Consider the following 24,094-nt stretch of genomic DNA (forward strand, 5'->3'; position numbering starts at 1 on the left):
TCAAGTATTATTCCAGCGCGTTACGATTTTCGTTGTAGTTAGTTAGTCACGAAACGAGGATTCTTAAGGCTACGTTCCAAAACTTTCTTTCCGAGGAAGATTTTACTCTATATGCTATAGTATACGTTAGATGCACTATATATTTCAAGTAAAATTTTCCTCAGAGACGAAGTTTTGGAACGTAGCCTAAGAGCAGGTGCGATCGGCATCACGGTCATTGATCGGACCGTTTGACAGCCGCCATGGCAGAGTGGGCCGAGAATCGCGGCCGGAGTATCGGCACGTTGATTTCAGAGCAAAGGAAAAAGCCGGAGTTCGCGGTACACTACATCGATCGCATTCAGAGCGCCTTGCTGCGCCTGACATTTCCCTGGCTCAAGGGTGAAAGCGTCGCGTGAGCAAGCTCTCCCTCGTTCTGTCACCAATACGTCCAACTCCAACTCGCCGCTTATATCGGTGAAAAAAAGAACGAAAATGAATGTGAGAGAAAGAGAGAGAGAGAGAGAGAGAGAGAGAGAGAGAGAGAGAGAAAGAGAAAGATATGCGCGAGACGGAGTAATGATGGATTCTTACCTGCACCCGGCAGACCGACAGGACGCCGAGCAGCGCGACTAGCGCCAGCATCCTCTTCATCCTCTTCTTCCTCTTCCCGGCCCACCTATTATGATCCCACGATTCTCGTCGAGAGTGTCCGCTCCGAAGATACCTGATGGGAACTCTCCGCAGTAGGATCCTTCTCTCGCCCCGTCCCTTCCTCCTCTCTTCCCACGGATGCGACGATGAGTGTGCGTCGTAACTCGTCGCGTATATCGTATGCTCGAGAGCGAAACGGAACGGCCTCGAATTCGATTATACTTATATCCGTATTTACGATCTCGATGTATATCCGGCACGCGCGATACCGTCGTCGTGATGACTACCGAGAGCGCGATGTACTACTGCTGCCCGCCGCCGCCGCTGCCGCTGGGTGGGTCGCTCGCTCGCTCGCTCGCTCGCTCGGCGCTCGCTCGCCGTCGAAACAAGATGGCGCGCGTCGGCCGGTACGCGGCCTGCCGCCAATCACGGCGCATTCGCATGCGCACCGCGGCCAGTCGATAATGTGGCGGGAACGCCGCAGGTTCAAACGGCGCGGCGCGGTGCGACGCGACGCGACGCGAGCCCGGCGCGGCGTGCCGTACGACTTTCACGATTCGATTAGGCAATTAACGCGCGGACCGCCGTGAGGATTTCAATTAATTCGGTCAGTGCCTAACCGGCACGCCCGACGTTTACGGTTAAATAAACAAGCCTCGTGTGATAAATGTCTAATATTAATTATCTCTTTTCTTCTCCGACATTAAATATATAATCGATAGCTCTCGTCCAATTCAATTCGATTCTAACGAAAAAATACATTTGTTCGAATTTTCAGATTGCGAGAAATTGTTTTAAAAAATTATACCCGTAAAATATAACAAAGAGAATAAATGTGGCAGATGTTATTTTAATTATTGAAAACTTGCGCGATAAAGATGTAATGTAATGAAATCACAATGTGATTTCTGTATATTTTGAGCAATCGGATGATGCTTAATTACGTCAGCTTGCTATTGTTGTTATCGTTTTTCAATAAAATTAATAAACGCCAACGTCCTTAATTGAAGAATTCAATTCTGCGAAAAGATATATGAGAGATGGGAAATTTTGTATATAAGTATTAATTATACAATTTTATTCTTCAATCTTCCATTTTTCTCCTTTATTCCAATAGAATTATTTTTCCAGATTATTCTCTTCTGTATATGGTTTCGTGTTTTTTTACTGTAATATTGTGAAAACATTGAAAATTGATATTGGAAATTGGCGTTGAATCCATTCGTGCGGGATTAAACGTAAATTTTAATATACAATTTTCCGGCTCGTACGTCGATACTTTTGATTTATTTGGACTTTGATACTCATTACTGATGTCCGGTTTATCGTTTAAATTATTCCATGTTCAAGTAGCGCGATGTTGCATGCGTTTAATGAATTTATTTGTGGTCCTAAATTATAGAGGCGCAAGAGACCGCAAACGTTATTGTCAGAATTACGGAAATCTCTGAATTCGTAGGTCTGCACATGCCAGCGAAATATTTCCGAATAGAATTATTACCAACTTTGTTTCCTGCGTAATTGAAACGGTTCCGGGAACAACGTTGTTGCCTGCGCCATGCCACTTTTCAAACTTTACAGAAATTAATAAAAGCATTTGTTTGACAGAATATTCAACAAAGTGACTGTTCTGTCTAGTAGCATTTTAATAACTCGGTATTCATACACATTTCGACATAAACAAATTACACGCACTATTTAAATTTACTTTTAAATTTTATTAAATGAGAGAACGCTTTTACTATTGATTGCAGAACTTTATTACGAACGTGTATAAATACTAATTGTTTAAAAAAAGGGCTTGCCTGTACTATATGGTTTTGCCTATACTTTGATTAACGTTGGCACGATTCGTTTACACCCTGACAAAGAAAGCGCAACTCTGTAATTTCCCCGTGTAATTTGAGAAAACGAGTGCTCGCCGAGACTCATCCCGTTCGTAAAAATGCGAGGCGCGACTCCTTTTGCCAATTAAAGAAATTCTTTGTTCCTTGCTCCGGGGGATGTCAAGAGAATCGACCCCGGCCAATGGCAATGGCGCTGAAGAAGCGAGAATTCGTTATTGTAAATTGATTCTGTACCTAGAAAATTTCTGTAAAGAAATCGAGGCGATTGGGCGACGGAAACGACAACTAGAAGGAGGAACAGAACGGGTGAAGTGGATGACGATGAACGAAGACGAACGGATGAAATTGCGGGAAAAGGTGGGATTGCAGTGGAGCAAAAGTTGAAATATCTGCATCCATGGCAAAATCAACAACCTGTAGATACGAACTCTCGACTGCCGCTATCGCAACGGCAATAAGGCAACAAAGAAATCATGTTACCGCTGTATGGAGCACCACTCAAGAGGAGTAAGAACGACGAAGCACCCACGTGCAAATATTCCTCCGCCGAGACTCCGGGGATCACGTGTGCGCGAGCATTCGCAGGATACGCCTTTAAAAAGAGGAAATGTTTTGTTCGATGCAACCGTCGAACGGAAGTCGTTCCTTCGACAGCGAAAAATCCCTTGATTCCCGTCACATCTCCTTAAATTCACGCTTTTTTGCACACCGCTCGCGTTTGCTATCATCAACTAGCTACTTTAACAGAATTTTCTCTGCTCTCCGTACACACGAAAATAACAGAAAGAGATTTCTCCTCAGTAAAAATACTGTGCGTTAACGGGTTTCGAGTTAAAACGATTACAGGAACTTCAACGAATTAAGCTGCTGGAGGTCAGAATTGATTAAAACGTTTGATTCTTCCGAATGTTAGTAAAACACTGCCTTGCGACTTAATTATTACCGAGATTTAATTTTCGGTGCGGAGGGGATAGCAAAGAGAATGATCAGATTACAAATTTTGATGGGAATTTTGAATTTACCCTAGTTATGAATTGCGTCTGTTGATTAGCTTGTTGTAACACCGTTGGAAAATTTCTATTAAATTTAATATATTTGATGTTTCACGTGTGTCCCAAATCGATGATTCACTTCAATTTTTATGTTACACAGAAAAAAAGATTTTCTCTGCCGCTGCTAATCTTTGTTTGTTATAATCGCTGCTGTAACCATAAATTTATAAACTACAGCGAAATGGTTTGCTGTTGCTGCTATAATATATAGATAACAGCTGAGACACTGACTATGATACCTATATTTTAGCTATCCATATTTTACATCTGCCATTTAGTTACTACATGCAGTTTTTAGTTACGATAGTTACTTTCTTTTTTCCGTGTAATTTAACATAAGTTGAATATATATTAGAAAGTGATACAAACTGTATGTAAAAAAATTACCACAAGAAAAAATAAATTTTCAATTAATGTTCAGAAATTCTTATTTTTCAGAAAATTTTATTGAATCTAAACAAACAGTTTTTAATGTTGGATTCAGCAAAAATCGCTTAGATGGGTATTGTTACTTCGTATTATAATAATCCAAAAAAATGAGTGTATCGCCAACTAGAATTATTTTATTCAGATTTCCACTACAAAATAAAACACAAGCCTCTAAAGAGTGCTTGGAAATGGCATATTGCAATAACGCGGCGCTCTCTTTCCGCTAATTTATATTAAAATATAATTTAGCAAATTTTCGTCCGTCGACTTTGAATGTTAACTAAAAATGCATTTTGCCAAAGAATAGTTTTTTAAATGTAAGCCCCCCGGATTTTTTTAACTTGCTTTATATAAGCTAAAAATGACATTCGCGGACTAAAATACACATCCGCTCAAAAAATACATATGATAATCCAAAGCTCGGATTTAAAGTAAATTTTTAATTCCTTTTTATAGCTTTTTTCCCATCTCTCTTTGTATCGTACGTTTATACGGTTTTTATATTCTCCACGATTAAGTGTGAGACGATCATTGATTAAATGATCACATTTGTGCGAAAAGCGGCTGACAATTACTCAACCGCACGACCAGTTATGTCCTAAATTTTTTACAAAATGCGGTTAAATAAACATAACGTTGTTTACAGAAGTCGTAACCGAAAAAAAAACGATATTTGTAGTCGAGCCTCTCGTGCGTAACTACATGCAATCGTTACAACACATCGTTGGCTACGATAATTGGCTCCGCACGTCGAAATAGTAATTTTGCCATTCGATGTATCGCATTCACGGAGCTACGTCGCGATACGTGGCACTGAAATAATACGTTAACGCGACCGCGGGGAATCTCGCGCGTTTCAGAATCAATTACGAGCTCGCGAATTGCGGCACGCTTTTATTTCCCGATTTTTTCCCTTTTCCCTGTCCCTCCCCCCTTCCTTCCCTCTCTCTCTCTCTCTCTCTCTCTCTCTCTCTCGCTCTCTTCCTTCATCCTCTTTCTCTATTTATCTATTCCGTATGTCATATCATGCTGATGGAAAATATGAAGAGAAAGAGAGAAAGAGAACGAAAGAGAAAAAAAAACTAATACTGTTCTAATACTGTTTCTTCGAGGATAATTATCGGATCGTAAAGATGGCCTTGAATCTTCAAAGACTGCGGTATTTCGAAATTACGGTTTCCTGAAGAAGCTTCTGAACTTTGTGATGAAAGCAAGAAAGGTATAAGCGAAAATGAAAGCAGAAAGGAGTTGCAGCTGCCGCGCAAAGTAACGCATTAAGTTCCGAACCGGATGGTCCGTCCTCCTCCTCGCAACAGCGCGGCCATTTTTCAGTGATAACACCGTGAGGGCCGTCCTTGCGATAAAATGCGGCGAACAATCCGCGGTATCTTCTAACGCGAACAAATGGGGCAGGTGCCACCCGGACCCGCCTTAGATAACGAGGTCCCCATCGTGAATGACGTAAAGAAATATTGTTGCTTGTTTCTTTCATTGTTCATTTTATTTTCCCAATATCTTGCTCACTTTACTCACTAACTAAAATCCGATTTATTAGTATCACTCGATTAATAGTTCATTATTAACTGGATGGAAGAAAAAGAAAAAAATTAATAAAAGGAACATACTCTCTAAAAATTAGAAAGTGAATCTCTCTCTGAAGAGTGAAATCTTGCTGTTAAAGATTGAAAATTAAGCCACTCTTTTTCACTCGCTCTATTTTTACTCTTTAAAGTGAGATTCCACTTCAAAGAATTTAAAGAGCAGATATGTGATACATATTATATATTATTAAATTTATAGTTAAGTTTTACTATTATAGATGAGGCTTCTGCGTATAAACTACTCAAAAGTAACGTAATGAGTAACGTAAGTTAATATCCGCTGAAAGTCTAGATACTATGTAACTTGATATTAATTAAGATACGTAGTTTTACTAACACATTTCAATCGTAAGCAATAGATCACAAAGTCAAGCAAGAACGGATATGTTATAAGAGATTATACAAAAATGCAAGATTAGACAAAGTTAAATAAAGATAAGAAAAAGTTCAAAAGTTCACTATTACAAGAGCATAGCTTCTCGTTTTAACCCTGACAATGAAAACGTGACAGATATAAGGCGTATTTTTTTTCACCTCTACATAATCGAAAAATAAATCCGCGAACACCGAAGTTATATACAGCCTTCAATATTTGACTAAAAAATTCACCGTGGAAATTCGAATTCACTGATTCCAAACAAGAAAAAACAATCTAACTGAAGAGAAAGTAGTTTTTTGTTTTACCACATTTTATTATGATCGTCAGTGAGGAATCTCGTAATTTGAAAGAGCAAAAGGAAAATTTAAGAGAAAGAATTTAAGAGAGAAAAAACTTGGTTAAATATTACAAATTACATTAATAGATATATACATCGAATCATATTTTTTACAAAGAATTATATAAGCGAGAAAAGCGCGCTTCCGGAAAATTGGATTCTTTTGAAATTTTCACCAGGATCAGAAAATTCCTCGTCACTCGATCGCGCGACTCGCCCGCGCGAGCGAATCAACATCAAGCGAGCCAACAACGCTCTTGTCTTTGGCCTTTTTCGGCGAGCACATGAAAATGCATGAGTAGGTAGCCTTGGCCCGTGTGCCTTCGCCCGTGTGTCGGGTACCGTAGCCGTACTGGTTACCCTGGAAACGGTATCGATTTCAACCCTCAGCTATGCAGTAGGAAACCAGCACCAGCACCATGGGGGTCTCTTCACCCTGAGTTTCGACGAGGCGCACGGAGCCGGTTTCGACAACCCGATTACAAGGGCCTTGTCTTTCTCTCTCTCTCTCTCCTCCCCCACTCTCTTGTGACACCGCTCTTTCTCTCTTGTCCTTCGAGGGTTTGTCCTAGGACCCAGCAATGGACGCTTTTCTGCCTCTCTCTCTCTCTCTCTCTCTCTCTCTCTGTCCTCTCACTCTGTTTTTTTCTCTTCCTATCGATAGTCTCAATCGTCTCTGTTTCGCCAATTTACAAAACCATATGTACCTCTTGGCCCGAAAGTTATTATTAGCGCACCACAAACTGCAAATAGCCCCTCGATCCCCGTAGTAGATGATGGATTTGCGGATCTTCCTAATTACACGTGGATTGCATTATCGTGGTGGGAGAGTGTCGATTCTATCAGAGTATAATTGGAATATTCAGTCGAGATTATCGATGAGTCTGCGATTGTATGCGATGATAGTGCAGAGTGGCAATGATAATCATTTGAAGATTTAAAGTAAATACAGTCTAAATGAGATAATGACTTCTATCATTATATATTATAATATTGAAAAAGGTCTGACGATTCAAAATGGAATTATCGAACGTTGTCATTCAACCTAGTCAATTTCATGTTTCATACGTTTAGGAATTCTACTATTAAATCTATCGATATGTAAAAAACGTATTACATAAAAATATTCAACGACTGTTTGTTAAAAAAGCACATTATGATGACATGATACCCGCAAAGTACGTTGTCAAGTACAAAGTAAGTGATGACTCAAAGCGACTGTAATTTGCGAAATTGAGGTGTTACGGGGAACTTGGCAGTTCAAGAGAGATCTCTCGAGTAAGCGTCGCGACGTCGCGACGCGGTCGAAGGGATGACAATCCTAAATGCATAGAATATTTTAACCTGGGGTGCCCTGAGCTTAGTGAAAAATATTTCGATCGATTGTTTTACTTGGCCAGGAAAACCATCGTCTACGTTTTCCCAATGTTCCCTCGGCGGACAGATCCGACAAGTAAAAGCTTCCCGTTAAAATAAAAACTCACCCGAAAAAAATTGCACAAAGTTTTGTTATTCATTTTAAGTCCCTGGAATTAAATTAGCGAAATATCTCGGCAATTAAGCCTAGTGGAAACATTTTCATTAAGGAAAAATCTACTTGTGAGAGCCCTCGGAGACATCGTCCGTAAAATATTATATTATGTCGTAATTCTGAGACGCCGTTTAAAATATGGAAAAAAGAAATCGTGCAAATTTCTCGATAAATTCGAAATGAGAATGTATTATAAATGTTTCGTCCCAAAAATTCTTAATAACTGTATGACGCATACGCCGGATGCAAAAGGTTAACGTGCGATTGCATAACATAATTTTATTTCTATCGTAAACAAAATTACGTCCATTAAGAACGTTATACAACGTTCCGTCATTTGGTCGTACATTTTATACATGTCGTACCCTTCAAAGAACATGAAATAAACGCATAAAACGTGCATTTTAACCCATTAAAGTGTGCACATGAAATAAAGCGCTCATTTGATACGCGTTATCGGTTACGTTACTATTATGATGAATAAAATGCTCGTACGGAAAAGCATACAAACAAAGTGCCATAATTAAATTTTAGCATGTAAAAAGAGATGGCACATGTCTGCCGTTTAACGCATAAATTTTTAGATAGATTCTAATGCGTTAAAATAGCGCGGATATAAACATAAATAACGTCGAGCTCGTACATGCAAAACAGAAAGGAGGAAAATAATTCAACCATATCATTGCTATGTATATACGTGAATTATATATTAAAAATTACCATATCACATACCTTATATCACTTTTGAATACTTTTCGTTGGCAAACTGACAAGATTCGCAATCATTTCTCATTTAATGTTAATAATATTGATAATAATATACGTTAAAACACGGAATAATTCCGCGCTATTCGTGACATATGTATAAACGTTAACTATCGGGACCATGAATTATTAATAGAATGTAGAATTACAATACTAGCGTGCTAGTGCATCGGCTACAGCGCTGTCAATAATTTTCATTGTTCGTCCTTTTCTTCTTTCACCTCGTATAGACCGCAAACTTTGTTGGCCGGTACAGCTTTATCTGAAACAACGTCGTATTACCTTCAAGCTCTTTGTTGCAAAAATGGTACATGTCAAACGCGGGCAATAATCTAATGTTTTTCTATTTTCGATTTTATATTTTCAACTTTTCGACTAACAATTCATATTATACATATTATAATTCGCTGCTCTTATATACGACAATTGTTTTCCATTAAATGAAATAATTTTAATAATTAATTCTTTTTTTTAATATTACTTTGTGCATTTTTCAATATTTAGCTCATGCCTCCGTGAGATAACAGGTTTATTTATTCAACATACGACGGTACGCAAACTGGCAAATTCATCGATTTCCTTTCGCTCCACCAGTAGGATGTAACGGCGTCTCAGCTCATATTTAATATTTAGACGCGCTGCGAAGAAGAGTTACTCGAAGGCGACACAGTGGCTGCAAATATTCCTTCCCGTGAAATCATAACTATCAATTTTTGATTAATTTAGAATCGTGTGAAAATTAAATTAAAGAGATAGAAACATATCATTTCATGACATCAAATATTAAAAATTTGAAAACCTCGCGAAATGGATTCGTGCAAAATCCTATTTTAATTCGCTTATCCTCCGTAAGCGGACTCTTTTTATCATTTCCTTCTCAACGTCAATCACATAACTGTCAGTGAAATTTTTCGCTTAACTTGTGCTTTGCGTCGCTTCACATCTCATTCAATTGATTCAAACGTCGGAAAAAGTTTCGCCACTTCCGCAAATTTGTTCGGAATTCCAGAGTTTTTTCACTTTTCACTCGTAAGAAGAAGCTACGTGATCAAGCGCCACGTTCGATCGACGTGATCTTCTCGATTCAGCAGTTGCTTCCCGGACTGTACCGATAGGTAAAACGACGCCGTAACGTCCTAAAGACGGCTATTAGCTTATCAGCGAATCAAGCTGATAGCGTGCACAAAAAATAAAATGTGAATATCCCAATGGGACCTTGTATAACCCCCTGGCTTCTTTGAGAGAACAGAATTGATAACGCGTTTTAGATAAGCCTCGTTCCATCAATACATTAATTATTGATTGCTATCAAGGGTGTTGTGCGTCTAGGCCCCTACAACGCTTAACAAGGAAACCTTCCAAATTGTACAATTCTAATTTTAATGAAACTTTTTATATATGTGTAATGTTTTATATATGTTTTATACATAAATATGAATTTAGCGAAATCATTCTTTATAGTTAAAATTTTTAGCTTTTTTTTTGTAACATCTCAGAAGTTATTCAAGATATCAACAAATGTCTAACATAATACAACAGTTCTGTAACAAAATTACCTGTATTTATTTACGCCAATAATATTTTTTTTATTTGAGACAATAAATTTTGAAAAAATTATTCGTTTTCAAAAATTGTATGTTAATGTTGACATAAAGACGGTAATAGAAAAAGATTGACTGCATCAAGTAAATTAAATACCTTTGCCAAACTTACCGATCATCTTGGGATAAGGTAGGTTAAGGTTGTTCATAATTTGAACGAACTCCTCCAGAGACTTGGACAGCCTGGGATTAAGGGCTTTCTCCTCGGCCACGGTGGTGACGGTTCTACCGTTGTAATCGTGTGCGGGGTATAGTCGGTAATTTCGCGGCAGCGTGAAGATCTTCTCGTGAACGGATTTGTACAGGATCGCGGCAGATCCACCCTGCGCACAGGTGGTACAGTAATTCGAGCACACGGCAATTATGTCATAAAGCTATGAGACTTGCAATACACGATAAATGAGAACAAAAAGCGTAATAAAAAATAATTAATAAATAAAAATAAAGAATGAAAAATTTAATCAATATTAATATCTTTTAAAATTGTGATGTGAATACACACAACAAATCAGAAATAGAGGCCCTAAACAGCCAAGTTGGATCTTTAGTGCTTGAATAATTTTTTATAAATTTATACATATTCAATCCTGTAAACTACTACAATAAAAATTTAATTTCGTATTAATTTGTTTAACAAAAGTCGTACAGTTGTTAAAAAAAAATTTATTAATTTTATTAAAATATTTATAGGCACAGAGATCATATTCTTAAATGTTAAAATTGGTATTCATTGAAAATCAATAATTTAAATTTTAATCAATGTCAGTCTTGTTTAGTTACTGTCTAACAATAAAGCAAAATTTAAAGTGAAGTTTGAAGTATGTCACGGATAAAAATAATGATTCCGATCGTTCTCCTGTGTTAAAACGTCGTTTAAGCCGCGTTTTCGAGGGAAGAAAAGGTCGAGGCACGTTTATAAAATGCACCGGCACGCGGTCGAGCACGATGACGGACGGCTATTCATCACGCGAAAGTTGCGGAGAAGAAGTCTTTCATATTCCCGATGATATATCGACGTTTATTTGCACTACGTGTGACACGTAGTGAAAATGTTATTGCACGCGTCCGTCGAACGTTTCAACGAGAATTCAGGATGCCACCGCGTCGTCCGCGTCTGTTCTAGGTCGGCATCGATCGTCGATTAGTTGTGACATTTCAAATAAACCAATCATCGACATCCGACAATTATATCGGCGACAAATTGCAAACGACACTTCCGGTCTAAAGAAAAAAACCGCTTGTTTTTTTTATTAAACGATAGCAATGCACTGAAAGAGACGCAATGGCAACTTGCTGGCTGAAATTAATATCTACTTGGGTCAATGAACTCGGGAGTGCAGGTCGATCAATCTAGGAAGATTTTCATGAGTCACGTGCAATCTGTCTACACGGTGTGCTTAAAATTACCGCACTTTTTCACGCTTGGATTTTTTTTTGATAAATTTTAGGATTAATCTCTTCAAGGCAATTTCGATTACACAACTTTTGTTAAATTATAAATGAAATTTAGATTTATAACAATAAATCAAATTTAGACAATCCTATTTTTGATTAAAGCGCATCTTAGTGCTTAATAATGTTTGCTCGAATAATTTTATTTAACTTTAAAAATTTCAAAATTGCAAATATTTATATAAACTTCGAATCGCAAGGATAATTAAGTCCATTTTAAGTAAAATTAATTTGTAATAAAATCGATTAATATATTATGAATAAAAGAGTCATATTACTTGTTCATTTTTATTAAGGATGTATTAGGTGTATAGAGAGTTACTATAAAAAAATTGAAATTAGAAACTTATACTTTCTATATAAAAATGAATTATATATATATATGAAACAGTTCAATAAGATTCAATATATTTACTACATAATTTTATAAATAAAAGTATTTCTTATTTAAGTAATTTTTTATCTAGATTCTAAATCGCTACAAACTTTTTGTATTATTTTCATACAAATGCAATACAGAAAAATCTGTAATTTTTTCACAATTCTTTTATTTAAAAAATATATATAATATATTTAAGAAAGAGGTATAAAACATCCTTAAAAAAATCTTTAGTTAAAAATCTATAGATGAATTAATTCTAATTCTATGTAATTTGATCTTCATGATGTTACTAGTTAAAAATTGCAAGCAAAACGAGAGTACAAAAATGTAATAATATTAATCACGTAGGAGATATTCGCATATTCTCCGCAAAAAAAGCATGAATGCAGTTTCCAACTTAACGAGGACTGCTCTCAGCGCACATTTAACACTGAACATGGTCGCCTAATTGTGAGTTTCGTTTGTTGGCCAGTTTTTATTTATTGCTAGATCTCGAGATAAATCAGCCAGAATGACACGAGTTAATAATACTAAATCGAGAGTCTAGGGAACCATACTCAGTTTTTTTCTACACGACATAAAAGTTCAGATTTTTCCCATTTCTTCTCGCATTTCTTTCCTTTATGATCACAGAAGATACCCATAACGAGGTAAACGGATTTTATATTAAATGTTATCGTAGACATTCTCGCTCTTCGGAACGAGAAGATATGACACCGTTGTTTTCTTTAATCGCAGATATGTGCGATCGAAGACACGGATATCACGTGCAATAATCACGCAAAGAGACGCGACCTTTCTAGTGAGTTTCCGAGTTGAGCTTACCTGAAAGTCAGTTCTGCCGCATCCTCGTATCAACAGCGCATCACCCGTGAACGCGATTGCCTGCTCATCGCAAACGTACGTGACGCAACCTGCACAGATATCAGATGGAATATTTACGATATCGTGCTTCACTGCACTTCGACCGCCATCCGGCAAATATCGTGTCGTTTTTCAAGCCAAATATGTATTTATCTCTTCGCGGCGATTCGCTTCGTGCCGTAATCGGACGGCACGATAAACTGAGCTCTCACTCGTCAGCTCGTTCATTCTATTTGCGATATCGCATTCGGCAAAAAAAGAAAAATAGGAAAGGTAGAAAAGAAAGAAATTGCGAACAGATATATTACGCGGCGTTCACTCGAAAAATATTGGTATGCAATAGATAGATGTATCCGACATAAAGAACACGATTCGTATCTCCCCAGATATAAAAAATTATTTAGAATCAAGATAATTGGGAGATTTTCTGCAAACGCGTGCGGTAACTTGCCAATAATAGAATTACGATAACTATTTTTCTAACAATTTTATAAAGACTAGGTCAATGATAACGATTTTACAAAAAAAAAAAAAAAATAAAATCTGACATTAAAATTAAATTCCAACTAGAATTATTTGTGTTGTTCAAATGTAACGTATGCAACGTATGCATGTGTTTTACAAAATATTTACCGATTTTCCTTTCTCGCGAAATATATGCGGTACATTTTCCATGAAAGAGCTGAAATATCTAGGAATTTAATCAGCATCGTTGGAGTTTTACGACGTATAGGAATGAAGCTGATATCGAATATCTAACCCGCAGGTATTTAATGCACGTATTCGCGTATTCGGCACGAAAAATCGAGCCTATCGCGCGAGTTCGATAATCGAGATACATAGCTCAGTAGACGCTTTCAGGATTTTTCCTGAACAAACGATTGAGTCGCGACGAGTAGCGAATTCGGCACGATCGATAAGAATGACTGTATCCCTTTTTTCATCTCGCCTTGCCGTACAATAAACTCCAATAACGCAGTACATGTACACATATATGTACATGTTCCGAAGCTCTCTCTCTCTCTCTACTGAATATCATAAACATTTGAGACTAAACTAAAAAAATAAAAGCTGTTCATATCATCGCTAAAAATTAATAATTTAATTAGTAAGTAGCAATTACAGAAAATTCTGTAAGTTTCTTTGAGTTTCCAAACTAAATATAATTACGATTTTTATTTAATATGGAATAAATTATTTCAGTGACAGTTTAATTTAAAAATTAATTACAAACTTTAATATTAATAGATGAGCAAAACAAAATGATATTCTATCACGTTTTTGCTAAAGTTCAGTAAAAAATTCAAGCTGATCGATTTAAGTTTATAATTTTCAGTAGTGAAGATTAATTTCGAGACAGCCTGTATAAGAAAACTTTGATATAAGTGAAATTTCCTCAATGATAAAAAAGGGGATATTAATATAAGAATATCTGTCTTGAAAAAAGTACAGAAAATTGCAATTGCGATATAACCTAGATAGAGAACAGCTCAAGTTAATCACTCCAGAGACTGTATCTCATACGCAACACGCGTATAAAATTCAAAAGATTGCAGCATATATTTTTCTTCTTCTGAAGATAATAAAAAGGAAAAAAAGAATATGAGAGGATAGACAATGCAGAAATATTAAGATAAAATTTTCATCTTTTTTAGAAAATTTATATGACATAAGAATACGTTAAAAAATTATATATAATAATATTAAATTATAATAATAATATAAAATAAGAATTGAACAAAATTTTCTATAAAATTTATTATAAATAATGTGTGTGTATTTCAAAATTTAAAATTTAAAATCGTAATAATAATTTCTCATATTTCTATTTTCTCTCTTTTTTCATCAATAAGTAATTTACATGTCAGAAATTACTGAGTTTGTAATGTATTTTTAAATATAATATTTAACAACATTTGCACATGCTCGTCTTTCTAACAGAAGCCGCAATTGATCAGATCGATCTTGCATTCGAGATGCAAACGCGCGTTATATTTTTGATCTTTTCAATCCATGTATAAAATAGAGCCGCCTCTCACAGTTCTCACAAAAAATATTTTGCCATATTTTTTCTCGGCATCTCAATTAATAAAATAATAGACCGGACGAATGCGCGATCGATCGCAAGAAATACACCACGATATCGCAGTGATATACGGACATGTTCTGTAACTTTCCTGCAACATTTATTGCCCCGAAACTTTCGTTACACCACTCGAAAATCGTGTTTTGTATTCATCGCGCGAGCGCATTAAAAATCGCGTTAAACCAGATTGCGTCATGAAGATTTACAGAATACGTCGCTGTACACTGGTACTCGAAGGGAAAAGCTTGAAAAGAACCGTGTGGTTTTAATGGAATCTAGAGCAACTTCTTCTTTTAAATAAACCGAGACTTAAATAATTTTACTATTAAAAATGAACGTTAACAAGCAAAACCATTTTCGAAAATGATAAAGATAAGAAAAGGGAAAAATACGAAGACTCATTTTTCACTCGTAGACTCAACAAGACAATATATCATATACGTACATATATCGTAACGCGAAATAGCTCACAGAACATGTCGAGAAAACGCTGAAATCCACGTATGTATCAAATATGATACACTATGCACTTAGCCCCTTATAGGGCGGCGTTGTGCTCTATTTTACCACTCCATGTGGCTGACACATAGGTGATGGTGGGATGCTAGCTAAATGGACAATGGTATAATATTTTACCGCACGAAAAAATAGGCAAAAGCAAAAGTTACATTCTCCGAGAGACAAAAACATAGTTTTATATATTTCACCAGTAATATATATAACTTTAATGGCGTCAATTAAGCGCGTATCGATTTCTCGAGTTCTCCATTTTCTATTCTGAAGATTAATGAGTTGCAAAGTGGAACAGTATACAGGTGTATCGCGAAAATATTTAATACATCTAAAATTTAAAACACATTAAATAAGAGCATCTGAGTCATTAAAAATTAAGATAATAAAAAATAACAAATAATAAATTAGAAAATATGACTAATGAAGAAAAGATATTAATTCGTAAAGGCTTAGATTGTAATTTTTACAAATTCTTAAATATAATGGACATCCTTAAGTATTATATAATGAAAAAAAAATGTCATAGAGATCAGATTCAATAATAAATAATTTTTGATTATGATGTACTAAAAATACTCTGTGAACACAAGTTTTACACCTTCGACCACCATAGATAAAAAACTATCCATTATTAAGTTTTGTGTTTACGTCATCTTTTGTTCTTTCATCTCACATTATAAACAACATTATATATAAAAACGTTCATTTTATAATTTTAAAATTAGTACTGAATAAATCCTTTTAATCCACATAATGTAATTTATAATGTGGTGCACAAAGGATATAATAGATACAAGGCTAAAAAACTATCCATTATCTTTGTGTCATCTTTTATTCATCACATTATAAGCTACATCATATGTGAAAACTAACTCATTTCATCGGAACTCAATTTTCCATATAATTAATGCGGGATCCTCTTCATAAATATTGAAAATTTTGATTGTATAATTTCCATACATGTTGATATATCCGATTTTAATAAATATCGATTTACCCTAAAATTCCATTGCACAAATACTCCCAATAGCCTGCACAAGTTCTCCAGAGTATATTACTAACAGAACCGAATCTATGCGAAGAGAGAATGTTCCTAACCTTCGGTATGACCTGGGGTGGGCAATATCCTCAGTTTATGCCTGCCAAATTGGACTTGATCGTTTGGTTCTAGGAGTACATCCGCCTTAGCACCGCTGCTACGCGATATCATAGACTTGCAGCCAGGCAACAGGCATTTCAGTCGGCCCGTCCCGGTGATGTGGTCTGCGTGCATGTGGGTGTTCACTGCAACAGTAAGAAAGATTATTGGGCATGTTCAAATCGGCAAAGCAGCTAGGTTGCTCGCCAAGCAAATGAATATGATTGGCTGTTACTTATAAATTCAAGCAATCATATTCAATCGCTCGACGAGCAGACCAGCCGCTTTATCCGGATTGAACGCGTCCAAGCAAGAGGCAGAGCAAAGACGCCTTTAGCAACTTTGTTCGGCTTGAACGCGTATATTGTTACCAGCAAATGCATAATAATAAGCGCCGAGTCCACGCGAAATCGCGATCACATGTTACAGGATATATGTTACAGGACATCGCTTAACCGAGAAAAATAGCATACGATTATCCCAATGTAGAAATGATAGTTACGAAACTTTAACGTCTAAGATTTAATGCCAATATCGTTGTAAATTTGATAAATTTAAAAATGATTTTAAGAAATAGTAATTAATTTTTAAAGAGATTTATATAATACTGGCATTTAAAAATTTGTATCAAACAGTTGATGCTTCGATATTGATTAAAAAGTCTAAAATTAATGCCGAAAATTCTGAAATAGTTTGTACATTACTTTTAAAATATTTATGCATACATATAAATACTCGTGGATATAATTCAGTTTCAGTAGATAATTAAATTACATTAAATCTATTAATCTAAATAATTAGCGGCCTCGCTCTCTTTGTATGACTGAGTCACGAATAATGCGCATAGTTTTACGGGAGTGGGGCGGCATTAATGGCGTTTGCATTATTGGAAAATGGAGAGAGGCGTATTATGGAAATGTCTGTTTGTTCGGGACAGAATTGGCACACGCAGAATTCCGCATAAACAAGTGCATAAGTTCCACTTAGCCAAAGCGATCTCTTGTAAAAACCACTTCGCGGTCTGATAATACAATAAGTAATAAGGCAATTCTATCAACCCTTTTTCATCATGATATATTATACGACGCCGTGTTAAACTTTGTCCCTTCTTGCCAAACCGAAATCCCTTCCCCATTAAGGGTGCAAATTTCGAAAGGGTTAATGCTGCCTGCGCAAGTAGGGGTAGATGCTAATTTATCTTGACTCTGAAATTAATAACAATTAGAAATTAAAGTGCTTTAAAAAGGAAAACAACACAAGAATCATAATATATGTATAAAATTGTTTACATTCTATGTTTAAATTTTGATACTGCATTTTAATATTTTAAAGATATTTATTATTAAATCTATATTAATAGCATACACAATAATAAAAAAGTTTTGACTACAAAATTTTACGTGTTTATCAAATCATTATCCAGGTAGCTATTTGTCATCATTTTGCCGTAAAAATAATTAAGTATAGAACATCAGTTTGCTAATAACGCATTATTAAAAAAAGAACAAATCTGAAAGGAGTGGGAGGAGAGAGAGAGAGAGAGAGAGAGAGAGAGAGAGAGAGAATTAATTACGTCTTATTAAATACTAAAAAGACAGCACCGAAAGATTTTCATCGGTTGATGAACTAAAGACCGCTCTGTTGGCTAGATGAGAGAATTTATTCGTGGAAAAATACGCGGCCATCATTGAGTTCTTAAGGCACCTTAAAGCTTATTATATTAAAGCTAAAATATAAAGCTGGCTATTTTGAACGTTAATTATTTTTTATATTTATTATAGCATATATTTCAGATATAATTAACTCCAGAGTATTTTATGAAATATACTAATGATTTGAAAAACAAAATTGTGGCCAAATTCATATCCTGTATATCAAATTTTTTTCTATTTACAGAGATATTCTTACAATGTTTATATATAACATATTTCACTATCTAAATCTTTGCCAGCATTTCGAAATTACCTTTTTCCTTTATTTCTTATTATTGCTTCGATTAGCAGACATTTTGCAGACATATAGCTTCAACAGTATATATTGTATTGCTGATTAGTCAAACTTTCAATCAAGGATTAAACTTAATTAATTTTCATGCAAATCCACCCTCATATGCGATAAGCACGATTTGTTGAAATAATACTCTCATCGAGATGATACACTTGGGAATTATACAACGGCCGCGAAATCATATCGGCTCGTGCCGAAGTCGAAGTTCTTTATCGAAATTGGCGAAGTTCGACAATATGCCCGAGCGCACTCTCACTCGGGTTTATGGTCCACAGGCGTGTTAACCCCCGGGACAATGGCGAAACTATGCAGGGTCCACGACCGTCCTTAACGGCGGCAGGATTGCATGCTAATTCATTACGAAGTTCGGCAAATATTGGTCGGTTAGTAGGATAGTTCACGATATAACTCTGCGCCCTCAACTCGTAAATCACGGCACGGGGCATCGCGTAATTGCCGACAAGTACATTTCCGACGATATCGAGTAACGACGCTGGTAAGATAATACGTTTTGTTGTTAATTAGTGTACGTAATTAATTAGTTATCGATTCGAGTGTTTTACGAGTTGAGTACGTCAATAAATGTTAGGTTTCCGCAACCGCAGAATGATTAATATTATGCAATGTTAATAATCGTACTTTGTATTTTGAAACAACGTCTCAATAACTCTTATCAGCTATGCGTCGATCGATACGGTTGAGAAACGTTTCAGAACGTTCAGTTACGTCAAAACTTGCGAAATAAAAAAACCCAGAAAATTGGAAAAATTCTATTACACGTAACGTTATGGAAGTGGCTATCGATATTGATTTGGCACTTCACGAGTTGTAAAAGTTAAAAGGGCAATAAACGTCGATATGTAAAGCTTAACATCCGGTAGATATTTCTAGAAAGTTTCTCGAAATTTCGTAGTTGAGGCAACGCTTTCGAATTTGAATCAATATTTCAAATCTAATAAGCTCTTTAATAGAACTCCTCTAAAACGATCAGTGTGTAATGTAACATATTACATCACAAAAGTGGTACAAGTCGAACATTAGACAATTAGAACAAAAGACGCGAGGATATTACTGCAATATTTTCTAATATTATTTCAATATATATTCAAAATATATAGATATTTTTTTAAACTTACGTGATAGGATCGACGTAAGTAAGACACTTTTTTATCAAAGTAAACAGCAATTATAAATATTCATGTGGCACTGTTTTAACGCGCTATTACTTCACAAAAATTCAAATTTGCTTACAAAATATATGCACGTAAACTAGACGTGTAATTGAGCTGGAGTGTAACATGCAGAGTTATACAATTCCGACTAAATAATATCGAATGATACGAAAAACTACATGGCACTTCCGCGCGTCGCTTTTTCGCTATTTTTCGCAAACCGCAATATTTACGGGCGAGATAATGATCTCGGTTGGTAACTCACGGGCATATTTCAGCTTTAATCCCAGATCCTCGACGATTGTTTTGTCACGATCAGCCCATTCGATGACCGGATCAATTAAAATCGCTTCCTTATCGCTGATATCGGCTAGTAAATACGTGTACGTACTGGATACTGGATCGAAAAGCTGGAGAGATTTAAACAGTTATTCATTACTCTTCCTAACAATCATCCGGATTTAAAATTACATTATCCGTATTACATTATAACATAAATGACATATTATTATCGTTTTAATGACAATATAATTCTTGTGACTATGTCTTTATAATTACGTCATTACAAATAGCATTGATTAAATACGTGTGCATTGCATATATTAAAACGCTAAAAAGAAATAAACGTAATAAGATAATCAGCGAAAAATTATCGTCAATTAGACGTCGAATTAATGTCGAAATCGTCGTATCGATATCAATTCGATGAGTTATTTCTCGCTGGAAAGCATGTAAATATATCCATATGATATATTACATTATACGCGATAAAAAAATCGCAAAGGAAATGGTAAAATTCCATATTTTTAAATAATATTTGCCGCACATGTATTTCGATTCTATACAAACACTACAAACTAAATAAAAATACGATAGATAAGATAAAATCAATTACAGGTAACAAACAAATGCGTCCACATTTTGCAACGTCGTTTAACAACGATTTGTACATTTTGAATGCTGTCACATGTTTAATTGCACCACACCGACCCTCTGATTCGTGTATGATGTGCAGGAGGCAAGGGGACAGCAGAAAATATAATTCTTTGAAAATACACGAAACTGTACAAAACTATATTTTCACGAAGCGCAAACGAAAAACAAAATGCTTTTTTACATTTTTTTTCCCCCAATATTATTATTAACGCGCAACATTCATTAATCCAGTCAGTACTGAACTGTTTTTGGAAAGAATTCGGATATGTAATAATTTTTGTTTTTAATCAGGTTTCACCTGCGTTTTCATCCGATTCTGACTTGAAGTCTACCGAAAAAACGAAATGCGCTTTGCTTTGAGTATAAAACCAGATATGAACGAAAATACAACGCTTTTTGCCATCGTTTCTTTGATACAGCGACATGACCATTTATCCATATACGTCGCGAAAATGAATTTGAATTAAATTCATTCATTTGGCCATTTTCAGGTAGGTAGTACATTTCCTCTAACTCCTAATATTAATGTTATATTTTGCTGCAATATCTTGTTACGCAGGAACTAGCGTAAAAATAATGATGAATATTCGCATTCCATACGTCAAGATAAACTCAAAACCGATTACCTTTCGACCGGTAAATCAAATTTTTGTTCAAACCATTTCAAACGTCTGTTGAAATTGTAAACGGTAAAAGCTTCATGGAAAAAAAACACGCATTCAGTTACGGTTGACCAGTACAATATAAAACATTATATGTAGAAACGAAGCAGATCAAAGAACAGCCCGTGTTGAAACCATTGCGGTAAACAGTGCTGAGTGAAAAAGAGTAAAAAAAAAAGAGAGAATTTACTTAAAACATATTCGTTAGTATTATATAACGTATAAAACGTATAATAAAATTATGAAGTTACGAAAAATTTCACATGACATTTTTGTTAGAAAAAGTTTGTTTCATATTTGTGAAAAAAATCCTCTCTTGAGATATTTCAGTCAGCCGGAGGTACTTGCACTTTCTACGTCAAAATTTTTGCAATCCGAGTAAATTCTCGGATGCAAAGTTCGTTCAAGGTTATTTCAAATATGTTTCAAATGCGAACGCGAATGTCAATGTTCTCCCTGACCGCGCTTTTCTACATTTTTCTGCAATCCCTTCTGTTATCCCTCGAAATCCAGGATACAGAGTTGCTTTATTTTATATGCAACCAACGCAGAGAAAAGGAAACAAAGGTTCTACCTTTTTTAGTTATATACTTTTCTATATCATACTTACAATATTTTCTTTTTTTTGTTTCGTTCGAAATATCAAATATATATTCATTTTATTTAAAGCTCTATATAAAATGGATCTTAAATCTATTCCAAGATCTATTCCTTCAAAATACATTTTTATATTTCCCAATAATATTCTTCGTACTATTTTCTTTCAAAATTGTAATAAATTAGATATAAAAATTCTTAAATAAGCTATTTGTAAATGTGTTTTTCAAAATTAAGATCGTTTTCCAAAACAATTTCAAGACTAAAGTAAAAAAAATTCATATCATAATTTAAAGGTTAAAAATTTTATTTACAAAAAGAATCAAGAATTTAAAAATTTTGATTCTCTCTCTTTCTAATTAAATAATTATTATAAAATAAAGTGACTTCAATCAAACCTCTAAAAATTAATTTAATACGTAATTAATTTATCAGATAATAACTCAGATAATTTTGTAAAAAAGACAAAATTATCGCTAATTAAGTTATTAATCAAAGTTCGGTCAAAGTCATTCTTATCTTTATATACGAAAAAGTGTGAGAAGAAGTGACTAAGGCTGTCGCTATTCCAATTTTACATTTAAAATCATTTTAAATACGCTTGGTTCGGTCATTTTATCGACTGAAAGACGTGATTTGAATGAACTTGCAATTAGCTGATATGTCAGCTAATTACATTACATAATTTAATTAAAAATATTCAATTTAAATTATCCAAAGAGAAGTATCAAATATTTTGAATTATTTATTACAAAACCTTTCACACAAATTAAATATATAATTTCATACAAAAATTTTATTTAATCAATTATTATCAGCTAACTACTTATGTATAAAAAGAATTAATTAATTAATTAAAATTACCTGAATGATCGTCAGATTTTTTTAATTACACTTTTATATAAGATTTGTATATAAAATACAAACGATTTCATAAGGAAATTATTTAAGAAATTCATTATCGGCTAAGTTCATACGAATCCGTTCATGACCAGACGATCTTGAATGTATAATCGAACCACCTTAAAACACTGCTCGTCAGATGACGTTGCAGTCTAGGCGAGTTCCTTGGACATGCGCCGGTTAGCCAACTTATTGGACTTATCCTTCGCGCGAATGTTACCTGACGAAATAGGAAATCCTTAGAAAAGGGCACTCGCTCCGTCAGGACGTTAACCATGGCATGTTTCTCACGTGTCCCACTTCTCCGTAAAATTATTGGCGATGATACTCGGTAGAAATTACGGATCATAGCTCGCTTATACAAAGCTAATGTCACACTCCTCGTCTCGTCACGTAACGCTGCGCATAACTACCGACGATAATGACAACAAGCTTCCACTACTTCTAGTCCCTCTCAATTTATATCCTCTCGCTTTGATTCCGCAACATTGTGTAACACGATTATCTTTTACCATCATTTTAATCGTATCAATTTGTCACGTCACGTTGTGTCACTCGCTGATTATTCAATTACGAGAAATTATTATTTCTATTAATGAGACAAATGTGAATTACACTTGTTATCGAGCGATATGCAGATGTTTATATCATGCGGTCACGCCTTTTCGAAATGACCGCTTATCTTGAAAATTATATAATCCTGAATAGTCTTCTACCACCTTGAAAGCTATTTCCGATTAACACTTGTCAGCATTCTTCGAAAGTGCATAATTATGACAGATTTGGAAAATTTAGCCAATTTCAAAAAATAAAATATGAGAGCACTAATATAAAATAAATTATGTAGTCGATTTATTGCAATTTATTACTCAATATTAAAGATGCATTACGATGGGTGCTTTCCATTTGATGACACAAGCATCGTTTTATCCTTCTTGACACTCAGAGAGTGACAAAGATAAAACGACATTTATGTTGACTTGTGTCGATGTTCACTGCCACTCATTGATGGATACACAAATTTGTCAAAAAGGATCATTGATGCGCCACAAGAAAAATTGTTCTTTATATTAAATCAAAAAAGATAGAATAATAAATTATTATTTAAATTATTAAATTAAAAAGGTGCATTATTTAAATGTATAAATTTATAAAATATTTTATTTAAAATTATATTAATACAAAAAAATAATGTAATGAAATTTAC

The 24,094-nt window shown here is 35.0% G+C and overlaps 2 protein-coding genes across 3 annotated transcripts in view; both read right to left on the reverse strand.

Annotated features, from left to right (window-relative positions):
- Nucleotides 1-1,000, reverse strand: part of LOC108755425 (beta-amyloid-like protein) — a 49,743-nt gene extending 48,743 nt beyond the window's left edge. For both annotated transcript variants that reach the window (XM_018498411.1, XM_018498410.1), the window contains exon 1: nt 574-1,000. In XM_018498411.1, the coding sequence (XP_018353913.1) occupies nt 574-633 (60 nt within the window). In that variant the 5' untranslated portion in view covers nt 634-1,000. The remainder of the gene's footprint in view (nt 1-573) is intronic.
- Nucleotides 1,001-8,075: 7,075 nt separating this feature from the next.
- LOC108755299 (persulfide dioxygenase ETHE1, mitochondrial) lies at nt 8,076-23,369 on the reverse strand. The gene is made up of 6 exons (XM_018498219.1): nt 23,108-23,369; nt 20,055-20,199; nt 16,571-16,756; nt 12,835-12,923; nt 10,288-10,498; nt 8,076-8,836 (listed from the first exon to the last, which is right to left on the reverse strand). Exons 1-6 carry the CDS (start codon nt 23,234-23,236, stop codon nt 8,769-8,771), a joined length of 828 nt encoding a protein of 275 aa, XP_018353721.1. The 5' UTR covers nt 23,237-23,369; the 3' UTR covers nt 8,076-8,768.
- Between the last annotated feature and the right edge of the window lie 725 nt (nt 23,370-24,094).

This window comes from Trachymyrmex septentrionalis, unplaced genomic scaffold (assembly GCF_001594115.1).
Source record: "Trachymyrmex septentrionalis isolate Tsep2-gDNA-1 unplaced genomic scaffold, Tsep1.0 scaffold87, whole genome shotgun sequence".
Classification (NCBI taxonomy): domain Eukaryota; kingdom Metazoa; phylum Arthropoda; class Insecta; order Hymenoptera; family Formicidae; genus Trachymyrmex; species Trachymyrmex septentrionalis.

Bases quoted from the DNA above. Each gene is read 5' to 3' on its own strand.
- LOC108755299 (XM_018498219.1), bottom strand. From the start codon at position 23,236: ATGATCCGTAATTTCTACCGAGTATCATCGCCAATAATTTTACGGAGA. The intron at 16,757-20,054 runs GTGAGTTACCAA...TTACTGTTGCAG, and splicing joins ATTAAAGCTGAAATATGCCC to TGAACACCCACATGCACGCA. The intron at 8,837-10,287 runs GTAAGTTTGGCA...ACGTTGTTTCAG, and splicing joins ACCTTATCCCAAGATGATCG to ATAAAGCTGTACCGGCCAAC.